The sequence below is a fragment of the Danaus plexippus genome, chromosome 15 (assembly GCF_018135715.1).
Source record: "Danaus plexippus chromosome 15, MEX_DaPlex, whole genome shotgun sequence".
Taxonomy (NCBI): Eukaryota; Metazoa; Arthropoda; class Insecta; order Lepidoptera; family Nymphalidae; genus Danaus; species Danaus plexippus.
The window spans coordinates 8,944,637-8,971,843 of NC_083547.1; the positions used below are offsets into that span (position 1 = coordinate 8,944,637).

Consider the following 27,207-nt stretch of genomic DNA (forward strand, 5'->3'; position numbering starts at 1 on the left):
GTTTTATTTGTTTTGATATCAATGGAAAAGCTTCGTAAATTGTATGATTTATTTATCGTTTCTTATAAACGCATGGCTTCAAGGACATATTCGGCAACTTGCCCTTCTTAGCCGGAGGGTCGCGGGCCTTGGTGAACTCCATGAACACAAACACCTTCTGGGATTTATCGATCTTTTTAAGACTGAAGCCAAGTTTCTGAACGTCGCTCGTGAACGTATCGACGTCGTGGAAACGGCTCTCGACTTCCGCTATCAGAAGATGGCCGCTGTCAATACAAACATATGATCAGTATTAGTATTATTAAAACAATTCACACAAATAGCTTTTCTCTAATTTCTTTTCTTTTTAGTAATGAGTAACTATGACATCTAAACAAGAATATTATGTGTAAATTAACAATTAGCTAGTCATATTTTACGTGTAATTATTTAAAACTGCTATGTGCTATGTACTTTACAGAGACTATACTATGAGAACATTGTTTCGTTGTATCTGTTGTTTAAAATACTAGTTTATTTTAGTGCCAGGGTCAGCTCTCGAGTCGTCTCGTCTCGCTGTATACAGCTTACTATAGTGAGTGAACTAATTAGTTTGTTTATCAATATTATTTTTTTATCTGCGCTCGTTGAATTCGTTATTTTAACTTTATGCTGTATTTAAATCATATAGATTTTAAATTATCAGCGGTAGTCGTAAGTAAGTTTGCGAATATTCGTAGATGCGTAATTGTTAATAAATATAATTCTATAAATGCGCAGGCGCACAGTTTAGAGTTATATGATTGGAGTCAAATAAAAACGAATATATATAATCTTTTTCTCACCCAACTTTGAGTATTCTGTTAGCTTCGATGAGATATTGTGTGAGGTCAGTTCCCATCAACGCTAGACAATACACAGCTACATCCATGGAGGCGCTCAGTAAGGGAGTGTGTGCCATGTCACATGTCTCCACACAGGGCTTAGTTGACACGAGATCAAACGATCTCACCTTTTGCACAACACGGGTCGACAGCTCTGCTTCCCCGCAACCCAGGTCAGCTATGGCATAACTTTTGGGCCTGGAAGTAATATGAAAATATCATCGTTTAAGAACACCCTCAAATACTTATGTAACATTTTGTTTGCTATTTATTATCTTCTTATTATACTTGATATAAAAATTCCTTGCATTAATATTAAGAAGTTTTCAATAAGATGTAACTAAAACCTATTCAAAATACTACAGAAATATAAAGTCTTTGGTAATAGGAGGTAGTTAGTATAGCTAGATAAATGTACTGTCAATCCTTGACATAAACATACATACATCTTCTGTATCCTCTTAACAATGACATCAAGCGGCTTGATGGGCCACCTCTTCACCTGTTGTTGGTAACCCTCATGGTACACTTGGAAAGCGCCAGGATCCTCCTGGAACAGCTGCCGAGCATCTGATCCAGATGAAGTGTACAACTTCTCATTCAGATACCTGAACTGAGCAGCTAAAAAAATTAATATAATTATTACCAACTATATTAAATTAAAAAATATCCACAAACCAAGATAATATTGTGATTTATCACAAAACTTTCAAGTAAATAGTTTAAGAACAGCAAAACCATGTGCTGATGGCACATCTGTGAGGTTGGCATCTGTTATTGTGAGATCTAAGACTATCGCATGTATTCATTTAAATGAAACTAATATTTTTCAGATTACTACGCGTATTTTATTATTTTAAAAACTACATTTCATCTGTCCGTGATCTCGGTTGCTGCATAATAACAAAAACATAGGGAATAGGTAGTATTTAAAATAATAAAATATGCATAGTAATCTGAAAAATATTAGTTCCATTACACTGTTACTGTAACAGCATAATACTTAATAACTTCCATATAAATTAGTTATTAATGATTTCTCAGACTAAGTCACCTTTGAGTCTTTCCATCATCCTCTCTCGGAGCTTGTTGCTGTTCACACTTATGCTATTCCTTACATTATTTTTTTGCAACAATGTCTTTATAATAACTTTCTTCTTGTCATCTTTCGTCTGAACAATTGTTTCTTTTACTTTCTTTGCTCTCTTTACTGTATCTTCACTGTCACTCACCGAGCCATCCTTCAATACGGATGATTTTCTCTTTTCAACTTTTTTCTTTAACTTTTTATCCATACTCTGTGGTTGGTTTACCTTTTCATTGATTTTATTATCTGTTTCCATATTGTTATCGGAATTAACCTGATCTCCTTTTGCTTGTTTAGACTTTTTCTTTTTTTTTTTCTTTTTCTCTTTAAGTAATTCGACCTTTGGTAATATTGATTCTTTTTTACTTGATTTATTTTTGTGGTTACTTACACTGTTATCTGGTTTGATACATTCATTTGTTTCGATCTCTGTGTTTTCATTGAATAATATTTTTTCCATGTCATCTCCTTTATATAAATCTAGTTTTCGTTTTTTCTCGTTTATTGTCAATTCATCTAATTTGTCTGTATCATACAAGTTTTCTTTTTTCTTTGAACTCTCAATCTTTTTTTTTGTACTTTTTTTATTCGAGATATCGACTTTGTCCTTATTTTTAATTAAATTGTTGGCATTATTTACCTTCTTACTAAGGTTCTTTGTTTTGAACTTGGGTTTTACGCCGCCTGTTAGTTTAGGGGACTCTGTTACTTCCATGTTCTCATTTTCATTTGTTTGCTCTTCTTTTTCAAACTTCTGCAACAATAGTCTTTTACCTTTTAACCTCAAAATTGCGATCGTAAACAAATCAGAATTAATAAACTCACCATCGGAAAACTGACGATATTGTCGGGAGTGTCCTCCCATTCTGGTATATTGAACATTTTACCCATAACTTAAAAGAAATAGTTAATCAAACTTTAAACGAATCTCTAAATATGTACTATAACACATAAATTTACAATATACAAGTGCGGTTTTGACATTCAAAATCTGATGGAATTTAATGTCAGTGTCGTTGTAATTTTGACGTTTAATGTTACAATAGTCGAAGAAAGTATATATTTTTAAATATGACTATTTTTAAATTAACTTTTCAAATAAATCGCCATTTGTTTGAATGATATTGAGTTATATAATATTATATTATAATAAATTATATTATTTTATTAGGGTTTAATTAATTAAATATATTTATGTATTTAAAAGGAAAAACGAGGTAGTAACAATAACTAACAAAGCTTCCGAAATTATATTTGTTTTTAATTTCATGGAAACAAACACGATTCTTTTGTGTAATGTTTAGCCCGAGCCACGCCCAGCCAGAGGTTAGAACTACAAAAACTTAGTAAAACTATATAAAAAAAATTAAAATCATTAACGCGTTATTTAAAGAGTAAACATAAAATCGCATTATCTAAAACATTAATTTTATACCAAACCTACATGATGACTCCAATATTAGGATATCAATGGCATTGCATTTCCTTTGTGGTTTTGGGAATGTTATGGGTTTCGTTGGCGAGGTGATATTGTTGCGAAGTCAGGACCGGTACACTTCACATAACAATTTATTAAATATTTACGATATTTACGTTACATCAAGTTATTACGATGATTACTTATCAATGCATTACTTTAGCGCATGTCTGTGAATTGAACATGCGCCTTGGATGATTGCTCTGTACTAAGAAGGTGTTTTCATTACTTCACAATAATAATACCTCGATTAATATAGTAAACGAGCATTTGAAAAAAGAATATACATTAAATCTGCTTGCTACTTACTCGGTATGCACATATTATATTGGTTAAAGTCTATTTTGTTATTTGCTCCTGTTTGTGAACGAGATTAGGTTATACGTTGAATGTGTGAAATAAACTATAGCACATAGCCGTGCGGGTGTATTCTAGAAATAACAAATATTTGCTGGAAAATGATATAAGGTACTTATATTGTTTAAATAGTTTCAAATATTAATTTGTGTTTATTTAAATATTGTACTGTACCTATATTTACCAACAATAAATATTTTGTGGAAGAACAAACTCAGCATTACATATAATTAACATTATATTTTATTTACAGCACTAACTAGAGGCTTATAGAAAGCTTAAAGAAATATCGTAAGATGCGGCTGTCTGAACTACAAAGACCATTGACCAAAACCAGGAGAGACAGAATTGTGAGTATCCTCTTATAAAAGTACATTCATATGTACATAAAATATCAGGCTTTTAAAAAAAATAAATACAGATTTCAAGTTTTACTGCAATCGATTGAATGTTTGAAAAATACATAAACACAATTAAATTAATAAAGAAAAAAAAAGCTTTTTCAAATCTAAGAACTCTCATTTGTTGTTGATAAAATAAAATTCAAATATTTTAAATGAAACGATAAGAAAATGCTTAAAAGAAATTAATCCATCAAATTGAAGATTGGAAGGCATTCAGCTTCCCAATATAGTAGCTGTTTATCATTATGATGCAAGAAATCAATTAATGGAATTAATCTTATTGTAAATCTACAAGAATAAGATGACTTAATTTCGAACCTTTGTTTTTTCAGTTACAACCTAACTATATTTTCTGTGCCACCTACTCTCTTGTTTTGTCTATATTATAAGAGTTGTTAACGGTCCTTTATCTATTTTCAGTGGCGTTGGCGTTGTCAATGGAGTATCGTAACACTAGTGGCTGTGACGCTAGTTGTTTACAACGCTGTCGCTAACCTGTGGTTGCTGAGCCCTGTGCCATGTTCGCCGCGCAGCACGCCGCAACCTGAGCTGCCGACCTGCGAGCCCTGCATCGACACAGCTCCTCTCTCGATAGAAGAGGACCCCATCTCTAACCTGGACCTGCGTCTCGGGAGATGGGACGGCTCCAGGTCTTACCGGATGTTCGATTACGCGGCTGTCGGGGATATGTACGCGGACGCTTCCTCCAACCGCAGAGTGTGTCTCGCGACTCAGAGCTCGATCGAACGTTTGCACGAGTTGCTGGGTATAGCAGCTCACTGGACCGGACCCATCTCAGTCGCAGTGTTCGTGGCCGGCGACGAGTTAAGGTTGTTGCGGGCCTTCGAAATGTGGCTGTTCAGATGTCAGCCGGATGTGTACGCGCGGTTGGCCCTTCACGTCGCGATGCCGGCAGAGAGACCGGGCGTGCAGTCGAATGTGCCGAATTGGGCGAGGAACTGCAACGTCGCTCCTTTAGCAACCGAAGAAAGGAAGTCGGAAACAGTGGCGTGGAGAGCGCGACACCCTTATCCTCAGAATCATTTACGTAACCTAGCCAGAAAAAACTGCCATACTCCCTACGTTTTCCTGGTCGACGTAGACATAGTGCCTTCTAGAGGAATGGCGGAGGCGCTGGACAGTTTTCTGTCAAGTGTTCCAAAGTGTCAAATGTGCGCATACGTGGTGCCAACCTATGAACTAGATAAGAGAGTTGCCAACTTTCCAACGAATAAATCAGAACTGTTAAGACTTTCAAGAAATAAATTAGCGATACCGTTTCATAGGAAGGTGTTCATATATAATCAGTACGCTTCAAACTTTTCCAGGTGATGTAAAATACACAACTACTTGTTATTATATAATCTTAGAAAAGTGATCACTGAAATCTCATGAGGTGGGAATAGACTCGGAAAAAAGTTATTTAAATTTATTCGATTCATATTTCGGGAATTTGGTCTTTAATCATTTAACATACCTTTACCTTTTTATTTTAATGAATTCAAAAGAAGAAGAGAATAAAAATAAACAACTTAAGAGCAAACATTAAACTTAAGAGCAAATATGGTATGAGAAAATGATATTTCCATTATTGACACAATTTCACATAGAATACTGAACTGAACGGACAGTATCTAATTTTTTCTTAATTTTTCGCTTATACGAGTTGGTCAGTTAAGTAATTGAAGGATTTAATTTTTTCTTAAGCAGATGTGTAAGTTTTTACTAGTTGGCCAGAATAAGCGAATGTCAATATGGTAGATGTAGTAAACATTACTAAGAACAGTTCTAGCTTATGGATTACAAGGTCATATGAATGACTTTCTTTAGATTTTTTCTATTATCAAATTTTCGTTTTCTGTTATTTTTCTGTATTGTGACGTGAGCAATGAAAGATATTGTTTATTACTTCCTGACGTACGTTAAAACTATTATCACCACTAATTTGTAAAAGTAAACCTGAAAACTGTATGTAATTAGTTTGTCGACGTGAGCTGGTCTTAAGGTTGGACTGGTCGTAACTGGACTTGTGAATATTTGACAAATTATTAATTCTTGCTAGGTCATATTGGTTGCTATTAAGAAGCGGCTATAGTATGTGATGTGATTTAACATCTTTAAACAAGTTTTGATAGGAAAACATATAAGAAACTTTAATATTTTATCAATTATGAGGTACTATAATAGTCGCCTGACGTAAGTAATTTTGAACCCCTAGGTGGGAGTCTTCAGGCGGGAATGAAAGCCTCTCAACTCATATCAGTCACACGGTGACTAACTTCGAGTTGCTTTACGAGCCGTTCTACGTGGCCCCGGATACCGTGCCCGCTCATGATGAGAGGTTCCTAGGGTACGGCTTCACCAGGAACACTCAGGTAGGTAGATAACATAACTTCATAACAAACAACCACCAAAACTAGCGGCTAAGTGTCCAAAATATTTTTTTATATTTTAATCCCACTTGAAAACGTATGCAATGCTCTTGATTTTATATTTTATTTGTCTACATATGTCCGCTTTATTCTTGCATTTAAGAAAATTGTTTTCTTTATAATATATGTTGTTCAAACTAAATGAAACTACTAAAATATGGAAGAAATATTTTGTCGGAACACAACTCCATATTATTTTTATATTGAAACTCGGTGGAAGGCCAAAACTAAGGCTTCTATCGGATAACTTTTCATCGATCAAAGAAAGTCCTTCCATCAACAGATTCGTTGAGTTCCGTTGTGTCATTGATGAAGTAATATGGAGGATGAGAGTGAGGATGAGAGTAAATAGATACCTTAAGAATTGGACCAAATTGAGATTTGATTCAAGAAATGTAAAGACCTTATCCCAGCCTGGCACCTATAACAAGCTGCTCAACGATCGTACCATGCCAAAGATCGCTCGACTCAGCTCATCCCCATCTCTCTCAGACTCTCTGCTAGAGACCGAGAAGAAGCTCACTTCTCACTGCTTCTTTGCTGTTCCTTTTTTCATCTATCTCCTCGCCCCAGACCTGGCCAGCATAGTACAACCTGCCGGTATAATTCTGGAAGTCATTAGAACACTTAACCCGTCCAATCACTACAAGGTGACGACTGCGGAGGGTTACTAAGGACTAGCCGCACTAATTTTTTGTGACGGAGACGCAAATTCTATGCCTTATAGACGCGGCGTGCCTTATATACCCATGTTACACTTTCGCCTTGTAGCAAAGTCTTTCCTAGCTAGTAAAGGAAGATATAATGGTGGCGTATGTGGATAATTATATAGCCAACTGTCTGGTTTACCTCCTAACAAGAAATCCAGGTAGGTACACTATCAAAGTTTAATTCTCATTGAAAAGTCCTGATCATCGTCGTCTGATAACATTTCTCACGATGAAAAATGAATGTTGTGGTATAAATCAGCAGTTTGGAAAAAAAAAGATATTTCTTTGCATCTTATTCTTGGTGGCAGGTTTGCTTCCCTACTGGAGATCCGTCGAGCTGCGCGGACGCTATAAGTGATATGATACGTCAGGCCATGTAAGAATTTATTTGCTTCACCGACGTACCCATTGGTGGCAAAGCTCGCCCATGATTCACAGATGAATATTATGACGCCTGCAACCACAAAACTCCTGTCGTTATTTCCAAAAAAAGAGCCTTTAACCAAGCTACAATGTCCTGAAAATAGGTTAAAGTAAGCTTGTCTCGGTCTTGTGATTTTTAAATTCTTACTACTTCCTCCGGCTAAATATACATTAGTTTATACATTAGTTTGATGCTACATTAGTTTATACAGTCAAGGAGAAAAAAAAAATTGCTAGCTTTTCTTTTCGCCCAATAATCATGTCTTGATAATAGCAATCACATACCCGCTCGCTTACCTGACTGCCTTTCCTTTTATGATAAGGTCCGCATTACTAACCAACACGCATTAAGAACTTTGCCTAGTCTTGACGTAAACAAAATTAGTGGTCCGAATAGTATTTCAGTCATGCGCACCCGAGTTATCTCCTATTTCGATACGATGGTACCACCTCCCTTCACTGACTGCCATAGTCCCTAAATCTTGGAACTTTGCCAACGTGGTTCCTATGCCAAAGAAAGGAAGTTGAGCAGATCCTGCTAATTATCGCCCGATTTCCATTACCTCCATGATCTGTAATAATATAGACTATATATTAACCGAACGAATTATGGTATACCTTGATCAATGATTGAAACAATGATCTTTTCAACGACCAAAAAGGGTCGATATCAATCTTGTGTAATTTAAAGCAACCAAGACGTAAGCGGGTCTTTTTATCGTCATAACGTTCACCTTGACTCCAACTTTTCAGAATATATTCTTGGAATATACGATTGCCTTTAGTTATAAGTTAATGAACCTTGTCTTTGGGACGGTTCGTTGAGTCTAAGGCTCGAGCAGCATCCAATCGAAAATAAATATTTATAAGACAAAAAAGAAAATTAATTGTTATTTATAAAACCAGTACGATTTTTTCAGACGAATTTTATTTAATTCTTTAATTTAATTCTCTAATGTACATTTATATACATGTATATATATTTACGTACGTGAATATTATATATGTATATACTGTAGGTATATAACGTTTTGGTTGTGGTGTTAAATCTTTCATGGTAAATATTTAAATTTCTTATGTGCGAAAAGTGACTTATTTGACTACTTGTACTTATTCAAGCTTATATTAAGAATGTAACAACTTGCGGCGCTACTCAGTCCTGGATTCAGCAGATGCGGGACCTGCAGCATATTATTTTAAGGACCTTCAATCTGCTGTATATATATTTATATGCGCGTCTTCAAACTATGCGTATAGGTATTACTCTTAGTCAAAACAAGCGACCTTAAAGACGAAGGGGCCTTTTTTGCGGCTCGCAACAAAGGGTAATTTCACTAAATGGTTAACCAGGCACTGGAGTTATTGTTGCCTGACTGACTGCCTGTCTTTCCATCATCACAGACTTTCATATAACATTCTGGTAATATCGCATTATTACTGTTTCTTATATTGATTAGTAACAAGAGTAGGTACACATATAAATATATACAACTGAAATAACTTAAGAAGTGTAAATTTTTGTTACCTTAATAACATCGTGTCTGCTGATTAAATTTAAAACAAATGTTCTTAAAACGAGAGTTCTGTTAATAAATTCCATACGAATATTTTTTACGAAAATAAATACTATATTTAAACTAAATAAATTTAATATAGATTATGCAGCGAAGTATGTATCGTGCTGGCGGTCTGCCAGGTACACTAGACCGCATATGTTGTGATATATAACAACATGGCTCTTATTAAAACGCTGTAGGTTATGTTAATTCGATGATACTACTTGTGTAGACTACTATGCATGCAGCCCCATTTCGATGTTGTTTATAATTAAAATAAAAAGTGCATAATCCTTGAATTAAATTACAAGTTATTATACGTTAGAAACGATAAGATTGTTTGCATCATAATAACAAGATTTTTCACTAAATGCTATAACAAGTCACCGTTTATTTTATCAAATTCCAGTTCTTTAATATTTTTTTAATAAAGTTTCTATTAAACACTGGGTCATCCGGCCGGAAGATAAAAATAAGCGACACGAATAACGTTAACTGTCTTATGTTCGGAATAACGTGTTCTAAAATAAATCTACACAGCATCTTTACTGTGAGAAATATTTCAGTGACATTAGTAGTCGATAGATACATATAAATCTCGAATAAAATAACATATATATAAAAATGATTAATAACATTCCAATGAATTAAATGAATCGATCTAAGTAATAAAATGATATTATCAGCGACGTTTATTTTGCAGATATTAAATATTTTTTATTTAAAATAACTTGTGCGAATAAAACGTACAAAAATAAAATTTACATCAATTCTTGCATCGCAATGGGCTATGATGTTTGATTTATGTTTCCAATAACAAGAGCATGCAAGAAATATTACCGAATTCATCTCACTGGCATCGGTTACAGCTTCCTTTAAGTATTCTGTTCACGAGATTACGTTGCTGTAAAGTTTTTTATAATACAATTCATCATTTAATTTGCAGGTTTAAACTGATTTTTATAAAATCGTCTATAAATTAAAAAGAATAAATGATCATAGTTGCTTATATACGTATAATGTAATTAGTTGCGTTTGAACATTAGTGTTTCATATTAATTCGTTGGTTGAAAGATAAATTTTAATATTGTATCTTAAAATAATCGGATCAGGTATTTTAATCCTATTATGTTAAATGTGCTCGCTGCGTTTTTTATTGAACATTCGGTATATTTTTCGAATATAAAACATTGTGAGTTAAGTTTCAAAGCGACATTAAAGTTGAATTTACAGGCCGCAGTCGGATGTATGTGGCAAAAAGATATTGGAAGGCTATCTCGTCCATAAATAAAGTTTTGAACAACGACAGCGCGTAATTGGTCACGACAAAATTTATAGATGGCGCCACTATATTGAAACACGTTCTGATTCATGAGTTACGTTCGGTAACGAGCCATTTCATTACGCGCATAAATTTCACAAAAAATACAGCTGTGATATTCACTTCATACTATTTTACAAAATCTGCTCGAGTTATATTAAAGAAGATTAAAATAATAGTTATGATTAAAATAATGTAATTCCTAACTCATAAATGTAATAATTTTAAATAATGTCGATAAAGTTTTTGAGCTATAAAAAATCGAATAGGAAAAACACAACAATCATAAATCAATTATTTCACACCACTATTTATATATTGTTTGGAATTAAAAGAGAAAAGTACTATTCTTAAGAATTGACGTTAGACAATAGATTGAAAAAATATATTATTAGGCGATGAATATATTGAGTAGGCTTTCCTCAAGATTGTATAGTCACACTACAAACGAAACGTTAGCTCATTTATTAATCTAGTAAACTATAATATTCGTAAATAGTTTTAGGAAAACTTGAGACTTATCGTGTGTGGTAAGACGATGCGAAATCTAGGTAATTGTACAGTATCCTTAATACTTTTAAGTGACATTTCGTAATGCCAGCAAATAAAGCCGCATATATATGGTAGGGAGGTTGGACTTATGTGGCGAGGAGCCAAACTAGCGAGGTGTTACTATGAACTATATGCGTGTGTCAGTTAGATTGACATTATTGTAGACTCGGTTTGAAGACTCTATTTAATGTTATTGAAATACACTAACACGCCATTCAGAGCGTGTATATAAATAGGAATAATCACTGATAATCATGGCTGAGTTGAGAGATGATGATTACTTTGGCTTTGTTTATTTTTGCCCAAAAATAAAAACAATTATTAAATTGCCGCAATGTTTTGTTCAATGGAATGCCATTATTCGTTTTAATCCTACATTCTGGCACTGCAGCGTGTGTAACTGCGACCGCTTAGAACATTTGGCATGCGGTTAGCTGGCTGGGTGGAGCACATCATATAACACGCGAATAGGATGTCTTCATGTAATAAATATTGTTAGTAAACTAAACAATACAAGCATCATTACATATTAACAATATTTTGTGGCTCATCATTAAAAATAAATACATTTTTTTTTTCATAATAAATTCACTTAAACAGAACAGTTAAGACACAGAACTACAAATACGTAGAGTACGTTTTAGTGTCTACAATTGTCGAAAGACGTCTTAGAGGAATAAACGTCTAACCCATAAACAAACGAGCGAATAACGTAAGGAAATTTCCGACTACCTTCAAGAATTTTGGAAGTTACGTTGGAAGTATAGTAAGTATATAAATAACCATTAAATTAGTAAAAGTAGTTCAAAGTAGTAAAATTCCTCCAGAAAGTGTCGATAATTCTACGTATTCATGGTAAGAAACTTAATAGCTGAAATAGTTTAAAATAATAGATTCTTCACTGTTTGCACATGGTAATTTCCTTATATTTAATCGTATTATTTACTTATATCGGACATAATTGAGAGAACTTATCTTCATATTATCTTACATATGATTGTATAATCCTGTTTGTCCACAAATAGTCGTGCGCGTAAAGCTGAAATTCTATCTTACACGTGTAGGCATTATCGTGGGCAAACGTCGGCCATCGTCGGCCAAAGCCCGCTTTCCGCCGCCGGAATTCGTCCACATCGCTCCACAATATTGACTTTGGAAATTGTTTGCGTTGTTTGAATAACATTTTTTTTAATAAAACACTCTCGGTCCGTTACACTTTTAAAAATGATTTCATAATTAAATACTTGGGATAAGTGGAGCGGATCAAATTGTATGGGTTTTTGGGGACACGAGCGGTTTTGAATATAAAAGTAATGTTAACATTTTGTTTTTAACAGCAGAAGCGTGCACAGAGATGTGAGGTAGGATGGGCGGTATTTAATTTATTAAAACACATCACCAGCCCACATGACGTAACAGCTCTGTGCTCACAAATATAATTTTCATAAAGCTCTGAACTACCTGTCTATAATGTTTCTATTTATTTCATATAGATGACACTTTTAACAAATCATGAACCGAATGAAATTATAAATCCCTGTGAAGTATATATTAGTAATAATATTATAATGTAGGTCTAATTGTTTTGTATGCAGTGCTTATTCACATGAATGAAGTGCTTGCAACTGTTCTATAATAAAAAGCATTTACAATGGAATGCGTTATACAGATAAATAAAATTTTTAGAGAGGGCAGTTCAGGGGTTTTTATTGCTTGTAAAAATTAAGATAACTCTGAAGAGAAACTTTTGATCAATTTTCTCAAGAAATATTTGTGCCCCGATGTTCTAATTGTTTACGTTGAGACAATGTTGCTACAAATATAACAGTAACAAGGGTAGAGTTGGTTCGTTGGTGTTCCACTTTTGAATTACTGAAGAATTGAGAAGTTTAAATTAGATCATTGCTCTTTGGTGTATTACCTAAATTCTTACTAATGAACTTATTCAAAAAGCGCTTTAATTATTAGCAACACAATTGTTATACCTACAACATACAACTGGTGATATGTCCGAGATTGGTAGAGGTTTATTCTCGTTACAAACAACTAACTCAATCTATTTGGTTTGTTGATTTTAATTAGGTTATTGTAAGGTCAATCTCTAGATCGTGTTATGACACGCTCGGCTGGCGACGGTTGAAGGTCGATGAATCACTATTAATTACATCGATAAGTTTAATTTATAGAAATTTATTTATCGTTAACATTTCAGCATCCTTAGCTCGAACTAATGACGAATTAATAGCATTACAACAGTCAATTATAAAATGTATTTGTTGAATATAACGTAACAACATTCGTGTCGGTGAATTCGTTTTTAAAAGTCGTAAAAGATTAGAAATATCATAAAACGTGGTATGTTGGAGGCGTTATAATTATATTTCTCGGCGTCCCGACAGCGGATGGGTGGTTCTATACTAAAAATAATGAAACGTGAGTTTGTGCCAATCCATCTGTCGCGAATTTACTTCGGAAATCTTTGTAAATTTACCTTCGTTAGCTCCGACTGGACCATTAAGAGGATAACTAACTAAGCTAATCTTGGATCTTCTTTATTTCACGTCTTATAGACAGCGGAGGATTCCTCAAAAGATTTGTAATAATTAAACTCTGATGAGTTTCCCGGACAGTTTTCCTTTACATAATAATTTCTCGGATTTTGGTTTTAAATTAATTCATTTTATAACTTCCTGTCAATATTTGTGTTCTATTATGAATGTTCCGAGTTCTATCCGCGTATTGTTTTTATTAATTGTCATCTAATTAAAAATAAATTTAATATTTATTTAGAAGATAAAATTATAAAAAAAATGGTTTGTCGGATAAGTTTCAGAGGGCATTTCTATGAATTTGTTGTTCCCGCATTTGGTTGCTATGAAACCAGATTGTTTTATCTGTAAAACCGTATTGCGTAGATTAGCTATTGACTGCGTTTTTCCCGAATATTAAACTACATTTGAGAAAATATTTGTCATCGTTATGAGCTGTCATACGATTTTCCAAAGCAACCTTAATCAGATCCGGACTTGGTGATAGTTTAACTATTTAAGAACAATGTCTTTTCTAGGAATATAAGTATAGTAATTTTAAAAATCAGTAATAATCAAACTTATTGCAGAAGCAGAAACGTTTAGTCGATTTAAATACTTCCTTTATTGAAGTCGATTATACAGTAGCTTGAGTTACTCTTTATGACATTACCTACGGCTAGCCGGGAGAAAAGAGATGAAACAAACACACAGAGAGACAAAAATGTAACAAATTGCATTTCCGATATAAGCCTAGTTTTTCTTGTGTTACTGGAAAGATATTTTGATATTACAAACAGACGCTCTGAATCCATCTAATAATATATATAATAGACACGCTCCTGACCCTACAAGATCAGCTTGAACCAATCAAAGAAGATTTCAAATCGGTATTATTTCTTGACCGTTTGTATATTTTTATGACACATGGTATATAAATAAAGATTTTGCAAAGCATATCTTTGTACATCACGATGATATAAGTCAAAGTAAATAAATACAATATCATCTCATTCAACCTTCGGATGTTTACTCGAGATCAAAGCCAGCATGTTCCGCTATACAGTTATATGGAGACGAGGAAAAAAACTAACATATTTATTCCCATTTACAATATTAAGTTAAATGTATCAAATCTCTTACAGTGAAATAAATCTCTAGTAGATTATAATTTATGTTTCTCCAGCGGATGTATCGTACCCGGTGGCGCAAACAATCATATATATCACTATGAATTATTTTTATTCTTTCAAATCTAATGTGATTTAAAGCATTCGTATGCTTACCAAGAGTAAGCATCGTAACGCTACATAGTATTAGCAGTTTTCATTCATAAATCTTGTACATTACAGTATAGAGAGACGGAAAACGCTTCGTATGTTGTGTTAATTAGCTCTAAGCATACTTATGGTAATAGTGATGATTAACCAGGTGGTACAGTCAGCAACAGTCTCCAGTCAGGTTGACAACAGCATAACATATGTGATATATATTATGCTGTTATTGTAATTTTTAACAAGCGCTTGTCCTCGGCTCTCTTCATCTCAATTACAGCTAAACTATATTTCTAGTATATTAATCATTAGCCACGTTGCTTATAGTCTAGTCAAAGTCTCTTTAGCAATAAATCTGAATATATGATGACATATTAATCCGCTAACTGGGACACCTCCCAATGCCGCAGTATCATCCCGATCAGTTTCCTTATCATAAGTTGTTATCTTCACACTACATACAGAGCGTTTGCAGTATTCATTTCTATACTTACTTAGGGTCGTCGTAAGCAAAGATTTTTGAATGTTATATTTGAAACGACTTAAAATTATAGTAAGGGGTCAGAGCTCAGTCTAGACTCCCTTATTGTGAAAGTCTTTCAGATTCAACATAGGACGAATAAATAACTTAAGAAAGTTTCCGAATAACTTAATACGAGTATTGATTTCATCCAGTATAAAAGTATAATTGAGTGTTTTTATTATTTTTTTTCTTTTTCTTATTTTGGAAACGGTTCATGTAGAGACTGATTTTTCAATGCTTGACTGAAAGACAAAATTGCGTCTATTTAAAATTGTTTCAAATCCAAAAAAAATAATTATTTCGGGGGTTATCGATAATATAGCGACAGATGAAGATAGTAAAATAATTACGGTTTTTTGGCACTTCACTCCCTACTGTTCATGCTCCACTCCGCTACTGTTTTTGGTGAATTTCCTCAATGTTATAAATACATTGAACAACGATAAAAATATTTCTCTTAAAAACAATGTGAATTCTATTGTATCCTAAAATCTGCTTTAAGACTAAAAACCTACAAATAGCTTTAAAAATAAATAACGATGTGATTGTGTCTTATGATACACAAATCAATATACCAAGCGATATTTTGTGGTTCGCTCAATAGTTAGTAATGTGTCGGACAACGTGTCTTGGAGCGCCGGTCGTCTACTGTAAGCTGATCTATTTATATTAGAAACGTGTGAAAAGTGACGTCACCGTGTATTTGAACAGTGGTCCACACGAGCACTATCAGCTGTGGACTATTTATGGAACATATTACGTTAATGTGTTGTTTACATGTAACTGAATACCTATTTAACTCGACTTGTTATGTGTATTAACATATTTATTTGTGATTTTATCAAATTTTATTATTGATATTAAATTATTGATATAAGTAATAAAGAGACAGAGTCAGTGAATGTCAAGTAGATTATACGACTCTTAACAGCGAGATTACCCAACCTAAAACATTTTTACATTTTATTGCATTACAATAAAACACTTAGTTTCTCTTTGCAATGTTTATATTGTTACATCGCAATATTTTCTACCATTTTATATCTATCTTATTCGATTTAGTAAATAAAAATCTTTTACGTGAGAACCTTGCAACGAGTTTATTGATTTTTAATACCTTAAAAAATAGTACGAAAGTCGTGAACTCGAGGAGGTCGCGACCCTGGCAGCGAGAAATTCCTATTTTGCAACGATTTAGTGCTTCGACGACAGTTGCACCAGCTCCTTAGTTAATTAGTTACCTGCAATGACTCGCCATCTACTTTGGCTTGTTCTTTATCTCATACCGTTTGTGAGTAAGTAAATATATTTTTTAAAGTTATAATAGAATTCAATACCTTTGAAGTTTGCTAAAATATTTTCATTGAATTTTTGCTAATGATTTTAGACTTACAAGAGGCGGTTGATAGTCAAAAAGCAGAAGAGACGGAAAATGAAGTTCAAGATATCGAATTGGAGGCAGCTTGTCCCGAACTCAGCGGACAGATCATCGGAGGCCGACCGAGTTCAGTGTCGCGACATCCTTACCAAGTGTCCATGGTGCTGAACGGAAACTCCTTCTGTGGTGGCTTTATAATAAGCAGAGATTATGTGCTAACAGCGGCACATTGTGTCCAGAAGTAGGTACAGCTCAGATAACTGCCGTTGGTTGAGATATTTGAAACGTGATTGATAAATATAAAAATATATACATAAAGTGTAGCACCGCAAGCTGTTCGTCTGCGTGTGGGCAGCACTCGTCGTGACTCTGGAGGTCGTATTGTGGCCGTCTCCAATGTAACATGGCATGCGTCGTACGGCCAGCCGCAGTTCGACAACGATATAGCAGCCTTAAGACTCGCCCAGCCTCTGGTCTTCGGAGACTCCATACAACCCATTAGACTTCCGAGACCCAGACAACCTGTTCCCTTGGTCAGGCTGACGGTTACTGGATGGGGTCTCACTGCTGTTAGTTTCTCGTCAATTATATTTAGATTTCTCATCTGATATTACTTTATAATATTAATTTTGCCAATATTTATTCTGCAAATATTTATTTTGTAGGAATATTGTAAGGAAATTGAGGCAATATAAATAACCAGATAACAAAAGATATCTAATATGTTTTAAACGATCTTGTTATTCCAAAAAAACAACCTATGTTTTTTAGTTGGGGGGACGTAGAATTCCCAGGATCATGATGGAGGCTAACGTTCCAGTAGTCCCTCACTGGCTCTGCCGACTGTCTTACGGAGACGCTCTCACAAATAACATGTTTTGTGGTGGACATTTTCTTATAGGAGGAGTTTCATCGTGTCAGGTAAAACAGAATTCTCTAACATGCTACGATATCGAAATTGAATCCCATGTCATCGTATAATTTAAGGAAGAAACACTCTGTATACCAATTTATTGAGCTAATAAGGTATACATCATGTGAACATATAATAGTTATGAAATTGTCCACTTCGTCTTTTAATTCTTTGTTAATAATGATGTAATTATAAGTATAAGTAGTAAGTGTTGTTAACTGTAGGGTGACTCCGGAGGGCCGGCGGTGTTCCGCGGGACAGCTTTCGGCATCGTGTCATTCGCTCGGGGCTGCGCCCTGCCGCTATCACCGACTGTGTTCAGTAACGTCGCTGCCCTGCGGGATTGGGTCACACAGAACACCGGAGTTTAAGCAAAAACATCTCTATTACTGTATAACAAGACATATATTCCTCTAAATCTAATGCGATATAAATAAGTCTTCGTTTAACTATAGGGTTTTCCATTAAGGGCGCTTGATCTTTGAAATGCAAAAAAAAATACATGTAGGAAAGATATTTGCGAAATTTTTTTTTTATTTGGAACGTCTATCGACCCCATTATGTATGGAATATGACATCAATCAAATGACCGCCACGGCTTCGGTTGGTGGCGCGCACACGAAAGGTCCAATTTTCGATGACTCTGGCGCACAAATCGGGCTGTATTTGATCGATGGCGTGGCGTATGTTGACTTTGAGGGCATCGGTGGTTTGCGGCTTGTTGGCATAGACCTGCGACTTAAGAAAACCCCACAAGAAAAAGTCCAGCGGGGTCAAATCGCACGATCTCGGTGGCCAGTTCACGTCGCCTCCGCGCGAGATGACCATGTCCAGAAATTGCTCGTGCAGAACTTCCATCGTAGCGTGTGCTGTGTGGCACGTAGCGCCGTCCTGTTGAAACCACATGTTGTCCAGATCCATATTCTCGATTTCAGGCCAAAAGAAGTTGGTTATCATCGACCGGTATCGCTCACCATTGACGGTGACGGCCACACCATTATCGTTTTCGAAAAAATACGGACCAATCACGCCTCCAGCCCAAAATCCGCAACAAACAGTCACTTTCTGCGGGTGCATTGCCACTTGGTGAACCTCGTGTGGATTGGTCTCGTCCCAAATACGGCAATTTTGCTTGTTGACATAGCCATTCATCCAAAAATGCGCCTCGTCGCTGAAGATGATTTTTTTGCCAAAATCGGCGTCAACTTCCAACTGCTCTAATGCCCAGTCAGCGAACACACGGCGCTGTCTATGGTCATTAACCTTGAGCTCTTGGGTCAGCTGGATCTTGTACGGGTGCAGGCTCAAGTCACAACGCAAAATTCGCCAAGTTGTCGTCTGCGAAAGGCCGAGTTCCTGTGCGCGACGCGGAATTGACTGCCGCGGGTTTTCGAGGACACTGTCGCGCACAGCGGCGATATTCTCGGCAGATCTCGCGTTACGTTGACGCACGGGAACCGGCTGATTGTTAACTGACCCGGTTGACTCGAATTTGTCCACCAATCGACGGATAGTCGACTCGGCAGGACGATCATCGCGACCCTAAAACGGGCGAAGTGCGCGGAACGTTGCTCGAACTGAAGACCCATTTTCATAAAACAATTTTATGATTTGCACGTGCTGCTCGACACTGTAACCTGCCATGGTGGTTTGGGAGGACGGAATGAATATAACACACTGCATTTGACAGCTGTCACTCAAACAACATGGCCGCAATCAGCTGTCAAAGTTCAAGCGTCCCTATTGGAAAACCCCATACAAGATCATAAATATTTTACGTCATACTTTTGTATATTGTTACGTTTCAAAATAAAGTATTCTATATAAAGATTGTATTTTTATTTTTTATATCACAGAACAATACAGATAATTTGCTTTAATATTATTTAATGTTTCCATAATAAATACGTTTTGATTATTCGTAATTGATTATTTGAGTATTATGTGGCTTCGAGCCGCAGATCTGTAATTCATTTTAATTTGAGGATGAATCGAATGAATTTAAATGATATATGGAGTTGAGTTTATTCAGGCCTTATTTGTGGCGAGTACGTAATACAATTGTGGCTTGGCTAGATATTGCATTTATTTAGCTTGTAAAGCCTTGCATCGGAATAGTGTTTAATATGTCGTGGTTGGGGGGAACTTTATTTTTATTGAACTGCGGTAAAGCTGTTAGTTTTATTTGTATAATATCAGAAAAATTCAACTGAGAGCTTTAAAAATAAATAAATATAGAAGCCAAATAGAAAAGTTTGTATTATTTAGTTCTTAAGAGTTATATTTTGTTTGAACCTTTTAATCGTTGAAGATTTCTTGAACAAGTGTCTGGTAGCATATTATGATATTATATTTTCATTTGTCAGGTATACGAGATGTTTCTTATCGGATACGAGTTCAAGGTCCTGTCTCCAATCTTCACAATCCACTGGGGTCTGCAGGCGCGTCGGACCAGACCTCTGTGGAGGGAGAAACAAAACCAGAAGAACAGAAAACACTTCGAGACCTTTAAACGGGAACTGTACGCGAGGTACAGGAGGGACCCTCTCCATCTACTGAGGAGACCTCAGCAGGCGAAGAAAACGTAGGCCAGTCAAGGCCGTGCTAAGTTTGCCGGCCTTCTAATGACTCTTACTATAATTGGACTGCTTTGACGTCTGTGTCAATACTTGAGTGTTCAGTGATCTGTCAGAGAACTTTGAAAACTTTCAACTACAGTAAGGAAATGGGCTTATTTGTGATAGTATAATTTCGATGAAGATATATTCGTCTGCACATTTTATGAATAATGGACGTGTGGTGCACTGTACCTGATAAAAATTTTCATCGACAAAATGTGTTTCGGCCTTTTGTCCAAACACGTGCTGTTAATGATCATTTGGTTGTGTTGTTTTGCTATGCCTTTATCGTATCTTAAAATGTTTACGTTTTGATAGTCTTTTCTACTAGTTTGATAGTTTTCGTAAACAGTAGTACGCGTTATAAGGGTAACATGTTAGATCTACGTATCTATGTATAAAGATAAATAAATAACTAACATAATTATATTTATATATCTACATATATCAGATACATAACTAAAATATATAGTTAGTTATTAAATAGCCTGTTTGTTTCTCGGTAATGAGTCGATCGAAGCATCTTAATATCTGTTAATTATTACAAATGTATGCAAAATTATATTTTTATGAGAACATCGAGAGTCACAAACAATGTTCATAAAACATTAAAATAAATTTCTTTGTTATATTGTAAGAGACCGACTAAAATAGGTATATAAGTTAGTGACGTCAGTCAGTCAGTCAGTCAGTCAGTGGTAAATTATGTTATAATTGTATTTAACGTATAATGAAAGTTGATTTGTTATAGTAATGCATCTATACTGGAACATTGGAAAGATTCCAAATGGCCTATATGAGGTTTTAAGTCACGAATAAAGAATGTTTTTTACGAAAGAATTATGCCAGAAAGAATTTTACTAAAAGCAATATTTATAACATGATGCTTTTCCTCGTAGGAGAATTAAATAATTATAGATTTAAATACATTATATATATGTAAAACGCAACACGTTCTGTTTGAAGTCAAATAAGTTGATCAGTTGAAAACCTTTGTGTTTATTATATAATAGAGTCTGAAGTCAAGGAGCTATTACTTACTACTTATAATTTGTTAAATATTAATACGCAACAGTCAGTATTCTTACCACAAGTTCGGAACGTTAAACTACATCGAGATAGTTTCCGTTATGTCATTCTTAGAAACATTTTGACTTCATCACTTGCGGAGATTTATGATGAAATAACTTTAACCCTTCCGTTTGTAGTTTGACCATGAAAACATGTGTTAAGGATACACATTGCTTAAAGTTACACTAGTAGTAGATACGAAGGAAAAAATATTTAAATTACAAATAATATATTATAAGTTGTATTTATAGACAAAATATTCGCTGACGGCAGAACATTGTAATAATTTGTTTAAAAAAATATAATGTTACGATAAAAATGTTTTTTATTCGATCTATTGAATGTAATAGCTCGGCCATGACCCTGTATTCAAAAATACAATTTTTAGATTTAGATTAAGATAACATTTTAAAATATTTCTATTGAAATGATAACATTAATGAAAGGAGATGTATATGTCGGAGTAGGAACACTTTGTCCATTTCAAAAGAGTGACGTCAGCATAACTGACGTCACCGATGACTTTACTCTTTAATGTAGTCAGGATCTCAGACTCTTGAAGGTAACCTCGTAGACGATTTGACAAACACCTTACTTCGAAGAGATCCGATCTCAGGAACGGCATGAGCGAGACCCCTTGTAATCTGTACTATCGCCTCTATTTATGCCAACGCAGGTGGTTGTGCGGGTGACACCTGATAATCTCAACTACCCTCAATTATTGATTATTCAAATAAAAGGCATTGCGTCGATATATACATTAAAATGTTTGACAATATGTTGCCATAGTCAAATTTTATTATAATCTCCATAGATTATAAACCAATATAAACCTTTTTCTGCTACATATAATAATTTATATTATGTTTGTAATTTATTAATACACTCAAATACATTAATTGGATAAATACTTATTTTGAAGAAGGGTAATCGTATATATATATACAGAAGCATAGACAGTCTTAGTCTTAAGATCCAACGAAAAAAGGCATAGTGCTGCCATCTAGTTAAACTTAACCACACATATAACAGTTTTAATGTAATTTATTGTGTTGCACTTATGAGATGTTTCAAAACGAAATCTTGTAAAAACAGTTAATTTTGTGAAATTATCAAAGCAATCGAAATTCATTTTATACAATTCAAACATACTGAAAACGTGTATCTGAAAGATCAAGAGAAATTGGTTTTCCACTTACTATTCAATATTATTCATATATCATATAAACTTTGATCATTCTCTTGGACCACTGGTTGGAGGTGTGCGAGTAATCATTGATTAGGTCTATATTTGTTTAAATATTATAAATCCTCAACATCTACAAAATGATAGAACTCGTTTTGAAATTAAATTTTGATTTGAAAATGAAAATTTTGATAATGAAATTTTATAGAATCATTTATTTTCATTAACAATATCAACACGTATGTATAAGAGTTAAGTACAGATTAAGGTAACTTTGGCTTCTGACGCAATATATTTTGTATTCCTTATGTTAAAATTTTTTTCAAATAAAAAATATTGATTCTTCCTCTTCCATCGCTGGAGTGACTGCTTTGACTCATGTTGAGGTTTTGACCGATGAGTTGTGTTAAGAGTCCTGTGAAATGTGTTCATGGACCCAGTCCCATATCACAGGGGCGGCCAGTCGAGTGTAGACGCCGGGGAAGTTGCCGCGGGCGCAGCCGAGTCCCCAGGATACCACTCCGATCAACACACCTTCACTCACTATCGGACCACCACTGTCACCCTGGATGTACAGAGAGGTTTTTATATTAAACTTTAACACTGAGAGAAATGGAAGTCTTTAGAGGAGGCCTATGTCGAAAGAAAAACTGTTTTTGATGTGAATAATAGATTAATTAATATAAGATAATATTATAAAATGTAGTTAGTTAGTAGAAGCAGTGTTTGGAAGTGAAAACACCAATAAAGGATAATATTAATTTAATTTCAATTTAATCTTTTATTAAACCATTATATGGATGAAATTTCTTTGCTGAAAGTCCTAGTTATTAATAATAAGAAACTGATAAAGTATTTCAGACAACAGCAACTAGTTTATTTCGTTATGTACCTGGCAAGCATCGGGCGAGGGCTGGCTGAAGGCTCCTGCACAGAACATGGACCCTGGATCTATAGGGTTTCTGTCTAAGCCGGAATTCCGACAGAGTTTCATCGCAATTGTATTTATGGTGGATGATTGAAGAAATGTAGCACTGGGGCCACCTTCCTGATTACATTTGATTAAAGATTTAGTATACAGAAATTATAGAAAGCTGGAAAAAAACCTTCTTATTAAACCTTTAACTTTCCCCATCCAGAGACCACAGCTGCTTTGTCGGCCGGCAAGCGAGTTCCCTTCCCCACCATCTTAATAGGAAGAACTCTTGAAGAGAATCTCAGTGGGGAGTAAAGTTTGATGAGACCGACGTCGTTGACTTTTGTGTTCCTCACATACTGCGGGTGGACATAGGACTGTTTGACGTCATACATCTCACCCCCATGAGTCTTCCACGAGGAGCCGAGGCGAACACTTAACTCACTGGCTCGTGGCCTACAATATTATATTAATAATTTTATAATTTCAACCAACTGATATTTGATAAATTCTAAACTTGTAACACACTATAATACGGCACAGAATGTACCGATGCTTTTTATAGCGGGGCGTAAACATAAATAAATATATGGAGACAATTTGCTATGGAAAAACTTGATGTTTGATCGAAATAAAATTCCATTGAAGAAATAAGTTCCTAAATTGTTTCCGACTGAATCTTTTGTTGATAAATGCTTGTTGAATATTTATATTACAATTATGTCTGAAGTTAAGCAAGTAAATATGAATATTCCTTAAAGTTCGAAGGAATAAATTATTTGAAGAAATTTAAATAAAAAATTTAAATGAGTCGGTATAATTAGGTTTCTCTTATTACAAACACAAGTTAGATTTATAAAGCACATTCTTTATGTACATGTATTACTAAAAATACATTACTATTAAGATAATATTAAGAAATATTAAGAAACTCAGATCAGTCTTAACTTTATGTGCAATGGAAGAAATAACTATGGTAACAAAATACATAGGGTCAAATGGAAAGTAAATTTGTTATTTACTATTGCTTAATATAGACTTACGCACGCGCATTCCGTCATTGTTTCCCTATTAAAAATACAAAATAATAAATAAATTTGAAATGACAATTGTATAAGATTCGTGTTGATTATACTTTTTTATTTTGTCACATAAATAAAGAAATAATTCTGATGTGTTCGTCTTAATTCCAGCGCACCAGAGACGGCCTCATACAATCGACTGATTAACAGGAAACGATTGTTAATTGAATCAAAAGTTAAAGAATATGCTATGTTTTTTTTAAATAGATGCTTGATTATAATGATAGAAAAATGCAGGACTTCTTAAGTCATATAATTTATGTGTAAAAGTGTTTAAGTCAAGCGAACACTATTCAAAGTAATAGCTTATAAGCCCCCAAATATTGTGTCTAATAGCATATTTTTTTAAGATCTATAATGAGTGACAAACCAGACAATAAAATGATATATCAGAATCGGGAAATATAATCCAATATTCATGGAAACACAAACAGCTTCTCAACATAAACTGAGTCTCATTCTGCCGCGAGTAAAAAAACACCCAACTGATAAATACTTCTTTCAACTTGACACACAATACCATTTAAAGAAAACAGATGTTCTTAATATCCTAAAGATATCCTATTGGCTGGAAACAAGCTCACCATTCGCAGAAAATGTATCGTTTTCCAAGTATGCGATAATAAATTTCTTTAGAGCCATCGTAAAGAGTCGAACCAACCTACATTGGACTCGAAAAAATATATTACATGTTCCTACGCTAGAGGCGATCGCTGTTTTGCATCGGAAAAAATACAATTCACCCCTCGAGGATAAATTGAAATTGTGGAAGGCTGCAATTCACTTGGGGCGAGCCGTAAAAAGTATGTTTGCTTAAATTCACGAGAGGGACAAAGCTCGAGGCACTTGGCATTTATGAAGCGTGTCCACATGACGTTGATCTACAATAAGATTACACGGAACGTGTGTTCCAAGGATGCCGTATATTTAAATAAGGTTATGTATATGACATGGAACCTTCTATTATATTACAAAGGGTCTTAGTTTAAGTCGTATTCTTATTTCTATTTCTATATAAGCAATACAGAAAGTTGCATCACTGAGGTCCCGTAAGGTCTTTTGTGTGATAGAGTTTTTCCACCAAATAGAAAGTTTGCTACACAGTAAATTGAAAACTACTTCAAGAAAGAGAAAAGTTTCGAGTATTCTCGAACATACTTTTTATGGTTGCGTTGAAATCACCAGCGAGAATATATTCACAATATAAAAGTATAAAGCATTACTTGTTTCGCTTCCGAATGAGGTTTTAAACAAATTTATTGGACATATGCAATATTTATCTTGCTTTCCTACATATTTCAGAACAAAACACCTTCTCGTTCACCTCGGTGTGTGTCTTATTGTGCATTACTTCAAGTATCTCAAATAATTTATAATCGCAACACTGATTTTATACAATATGTTATATATATATTATACCGTAAGAGGCAGTGCGCTGCTGTGAGTAGCCACAATGTAGTAACTACGGACCCTCCACATATGGGATACGTCTTTTCCCTCAACGAGACTTGCCAGGGAACCGCCGCTATTGATGTATTAACACCCGCCACTATTCTACGTGTTGGACCTACATATATGATTCATATAACAACGTTATTTTTGAAATAGTACTAACTTACGTTACTTTCTTGACTCTTACCTCTTCGTGATGTATTTGAGGTAGCTGCAATAAAGTCATAATATAATTTTTATTTAATAAACATAAGTAACATTATGTTAAGTAGATTATTATTAAGGAAATATTTAATATGGGTAAAGTTACCTTGTAATTTATGAAGCAATCTATTAAATTGAGATTTATATTTCAATTGAACTCTTGTTTGGTTCAAAAATTTAAGTATATTATGTTTATTACTTTCAGCTTCCTGAGCGAGATCTGAGTAGTCGAGCACAACAGTCCGACTTGCTTTAATGTCTATATTGTCACAAATAACAGTAAAAAATATGAATATTAGTTCATAATATATTGTAATCCACATCTTGATGATACAATTCATCTATGATAGTAGCCTTATTTGTTCACTCTGAGTTTGATTAAATTAAATTTTAATATTATACAATTGGTATACATTTATACTGATCACAAATAACTTTTTTTTAGCTAAGCACACGTGGTAGGTAATTGTTTTAATATTAACTCTTTCTTTATTAATGGCTATGAAAGGTATGAAGGCAATCGTGAAGTTTTAAATTGTAAAAATAAAATAGCGTGAAATGATGTTATACCGTTTATAATGCCCGCTTTTTATTCATATAAGAAATTGTTGATGAATCTGAGGAAGTGAAAGTAGCATTTGTTTAGATCCAAACTATAATAAAAATTAATTGTTATCCTGTAATCCATACTAATCAATCACGCCTAAACTACTGAAACAATTTGCACGAAATTTGGTATGGAGATATTTTGATACCCGAGAAAGGACGTAGGCTACTTTTTACCCTGGGAAAATGACGCATTCCCATGGGAATATTCAGGTGAGCCGATCGCTTTTACGCCTAAACTACTGAACAGATTTAAATGAAATTTGTTAAAGAG

General features: G+C 34.4%; 4 protein-coding genes across 9 annotated transcripts; 2 read left to right on the forward strand and 2 right to left on the reverse strand.

Moving 5' to 3' along the window:
- Window positions 1-35: 35 nt before the first annotated feature.
- On the reverse strand, window positions 36-3,822 carry LOC116766123 (ribosomal RNA-processing protein 8). 4 transcript variants are annotated; one of them, XM_032655797.2, is made up of 6 exons: window positions 3,737-3,822; window positions 2,776-2,843; window positions 1,918-2,704; window positions 1,310-1,484; window positions 825-1,061; window positions 36-266 (listed from the first exon to the last, which is right to left on the reverse strand). In XM_032655797.2, the coding sequence occupies exons 1-6, from the start codon at window positions 3,747-3,749 to the stop codon at window positions 53-55; spliced, it is 1,494 nt and encodes a 497-aa protein (XP_032511688.2). In that variant the 5' UTR covers window positions 3,750-3,822; the 3' UTR covers window positions 36-52. The 4 variants fall into 4 exon arrangements, with proteins under 4 accessions (XP_032511688.2, XP_061378973.1, XP_032511689.2 ...); XM_061522989.1 differs by having other exon boundaries at window positions 1,918-2,701; window positions 3,737-3,764; XM_032655798.2 differs by lacking the exon at window positions 3,737-3,822 and adding an exon at window positions 3,395-3,566.
- LOC116766124 (beta-1,4-glucuronyltransferase 1) lies at window positions 420-21,806 on the forward strand. Of its 2 annotated transcripts, none has more exons than XM_032655801.2 (5): window positions 420-574; window positions 4,038-4,134; window positions 4,609-5,516; window positions 6,407-6,563; window positions 20,165-21,806. In XM_032655801.2, exons 2-5 carry the CDS (start codon window positions 4,081-4,083, stop codon window positions 20,384-20,386), a joined length of 1,341 nt encoding a protein of 446 aa, XP_032511692.1. In that variant the 5' UTR covers window positions 420-574; window positions 4,038-4,080; the 3' UTR covers window positions 20,387-21,806. The 2 variants fall into 2 exon arrangements, with proteins under 2 accessions (XP_032511692.1, XP_032511691.1); XM_032655800.2 differs by lacking the exon at window positions 420-574 and adding an exon at window positions 3,805-3,895.
- On the forward strand, window positions 11,358-18,244 carry LOC116766127 (trypsin beta-like). Of its 2 annotated transcripts, none has more exons than XM_061522993.1 (6): window positions 11,358-11,948; window positions 16,637-16,802; window positions 16,895-17,126; window positions 17,205-17,454; window positions 17,657-17,806; window positions 18,023-18,244. In XM_061522993.1, exons 2-6 carry the CDS (start codon window positions 16,754-16,756, stop codon window positions 18,167-18,169), a joined length of 828 nt encoding a protein of 275 aa, XP_061378977.1. In that variant the 5' UTR covers window positions 11,358-11,948; window positions 16,637-16,753; the 3' UTR covers window positions 18,170-18,244. The 2 variants fall into 2 exon arrangements, with proteins under 2 accessions (XP_061378977.1, XP_032511700.2); XM_032655809.2 differs by lacking the exon at window positions 11,358-11,948 and adding an exon at window positions 13,943-16,157.
- A 1,062-nt stretch (window positions 21,807-22,868) lies between the features above and the next one.
- Window positions 22,869-26,850, reverse strand: LOC116766543 (trypsin delta-like). The gene is made up of 6 exons (XM_032656432.2): window positions 26,434-26,850; window positions 26,311-26,334; window positions 26,091-26,238; window positions 23,793-24,045; window positions 23,566-23,721; window positions 22,869-23,238 (listed from the first exon to the last, which is right to left on the reverse strand). Exons 1-6 carry the CDS (start codon window positions 26,666-26,668, stop codon window positions 23,080-23,082), a joined length of 975 nt encoding a protein of 324 aa, XP_032512323.1. The 5' UTR covers window positions 26,669-26,850; the 3' UTR covers window positions 22,869-23,079.
- Between the last annotated feature and the right edge of the window lie 357 nt (window positions 26,851-27,207).

Excerpts from the sequence above, each read along its gene's own strand:
- LOC116766543 (XM_032656432.2), bottom strand. The coding sequence starts at position 26,668 with ATGAATTGTATCATCAAGATGTGGATTACAATATATTATGAACTAATA. Across the intron at positions 23,722-23,792 it reads CTGGATGGGGAAAGTTAAAG|GAAGGTGGCCCCAGTGCTAC; the intron begins GTTTAATAAGAA and ends AAATGTAATCAG. Across the intron at positions 23,239-23,565 it reads CCTCGCCCGATGCTTGCCAG|GGTGACAGTGGTGGTCCGAT; the intron begins GTACATAACGAA and ends CTGTACATCCAG.
- LOC116766124 (XM_032655801.2), top strand. The coding sequence starts at position 4,081 with ATGCGGCTGTCTGAACTACAAAGACCATTGACCAAAACCAGGAGAGAC. Across the intron at positions 4,135-4,608 it reads AAACCAGGAGAGACAGAATT|TGGCGTTGGCGTTGTCAATG; the intron begins GTGAGTATCCTC and ends ATCTATTTTCAG. Across the intron at positions 5,517-6,406 it reads TACGCTTCAAACTTTTCCAG|GTGGGAGTCTTCAGGCGGGA; the intron begins GTGATGTAAAAT and ends TTGAACCCCTAG.
- LOC116766127 (XM_061522993.1), top strand. The coding sequence starts at position 16,754 with ATGACTCGCCATCTACTTTGGCTTGTTCTTTATCTCATACCGTTTGTG. Across the intron at positions 17,127-17,204 it reads GCGGCACATTGTGTCCAGAA|TGTAGCACCGCAAGCTGTTC; the intron begins GTAGGTACAGCT and ends ATATACATAAAG. Across the intron at positions 17,455-17,656 it reads CTGGATGGGGTCTCACTGCT|TTGGGGGGACGTAGAATTCC; the intron begins GTTAGTTTCTCG and ends TATGTTTTTTAG.
- LOC116766123 (XM_032655797.2), bottom strand. Across the intron at positions 2,705-2,775 it reads ATATCGTCAGTTTTCCGATG|AAGTTTGAAAAAGAAGAGCA; the intron begins GTGAGTTTATTA and ends CTATTGTTGCAG. Across the intron at positions 267-824 it reads AACAGAATACTCAAAGTTGG|CGGCCATCTTCTGATAGCGG; the intron begins GTGAGAAAAAGA and ends TTGTATTGACAG.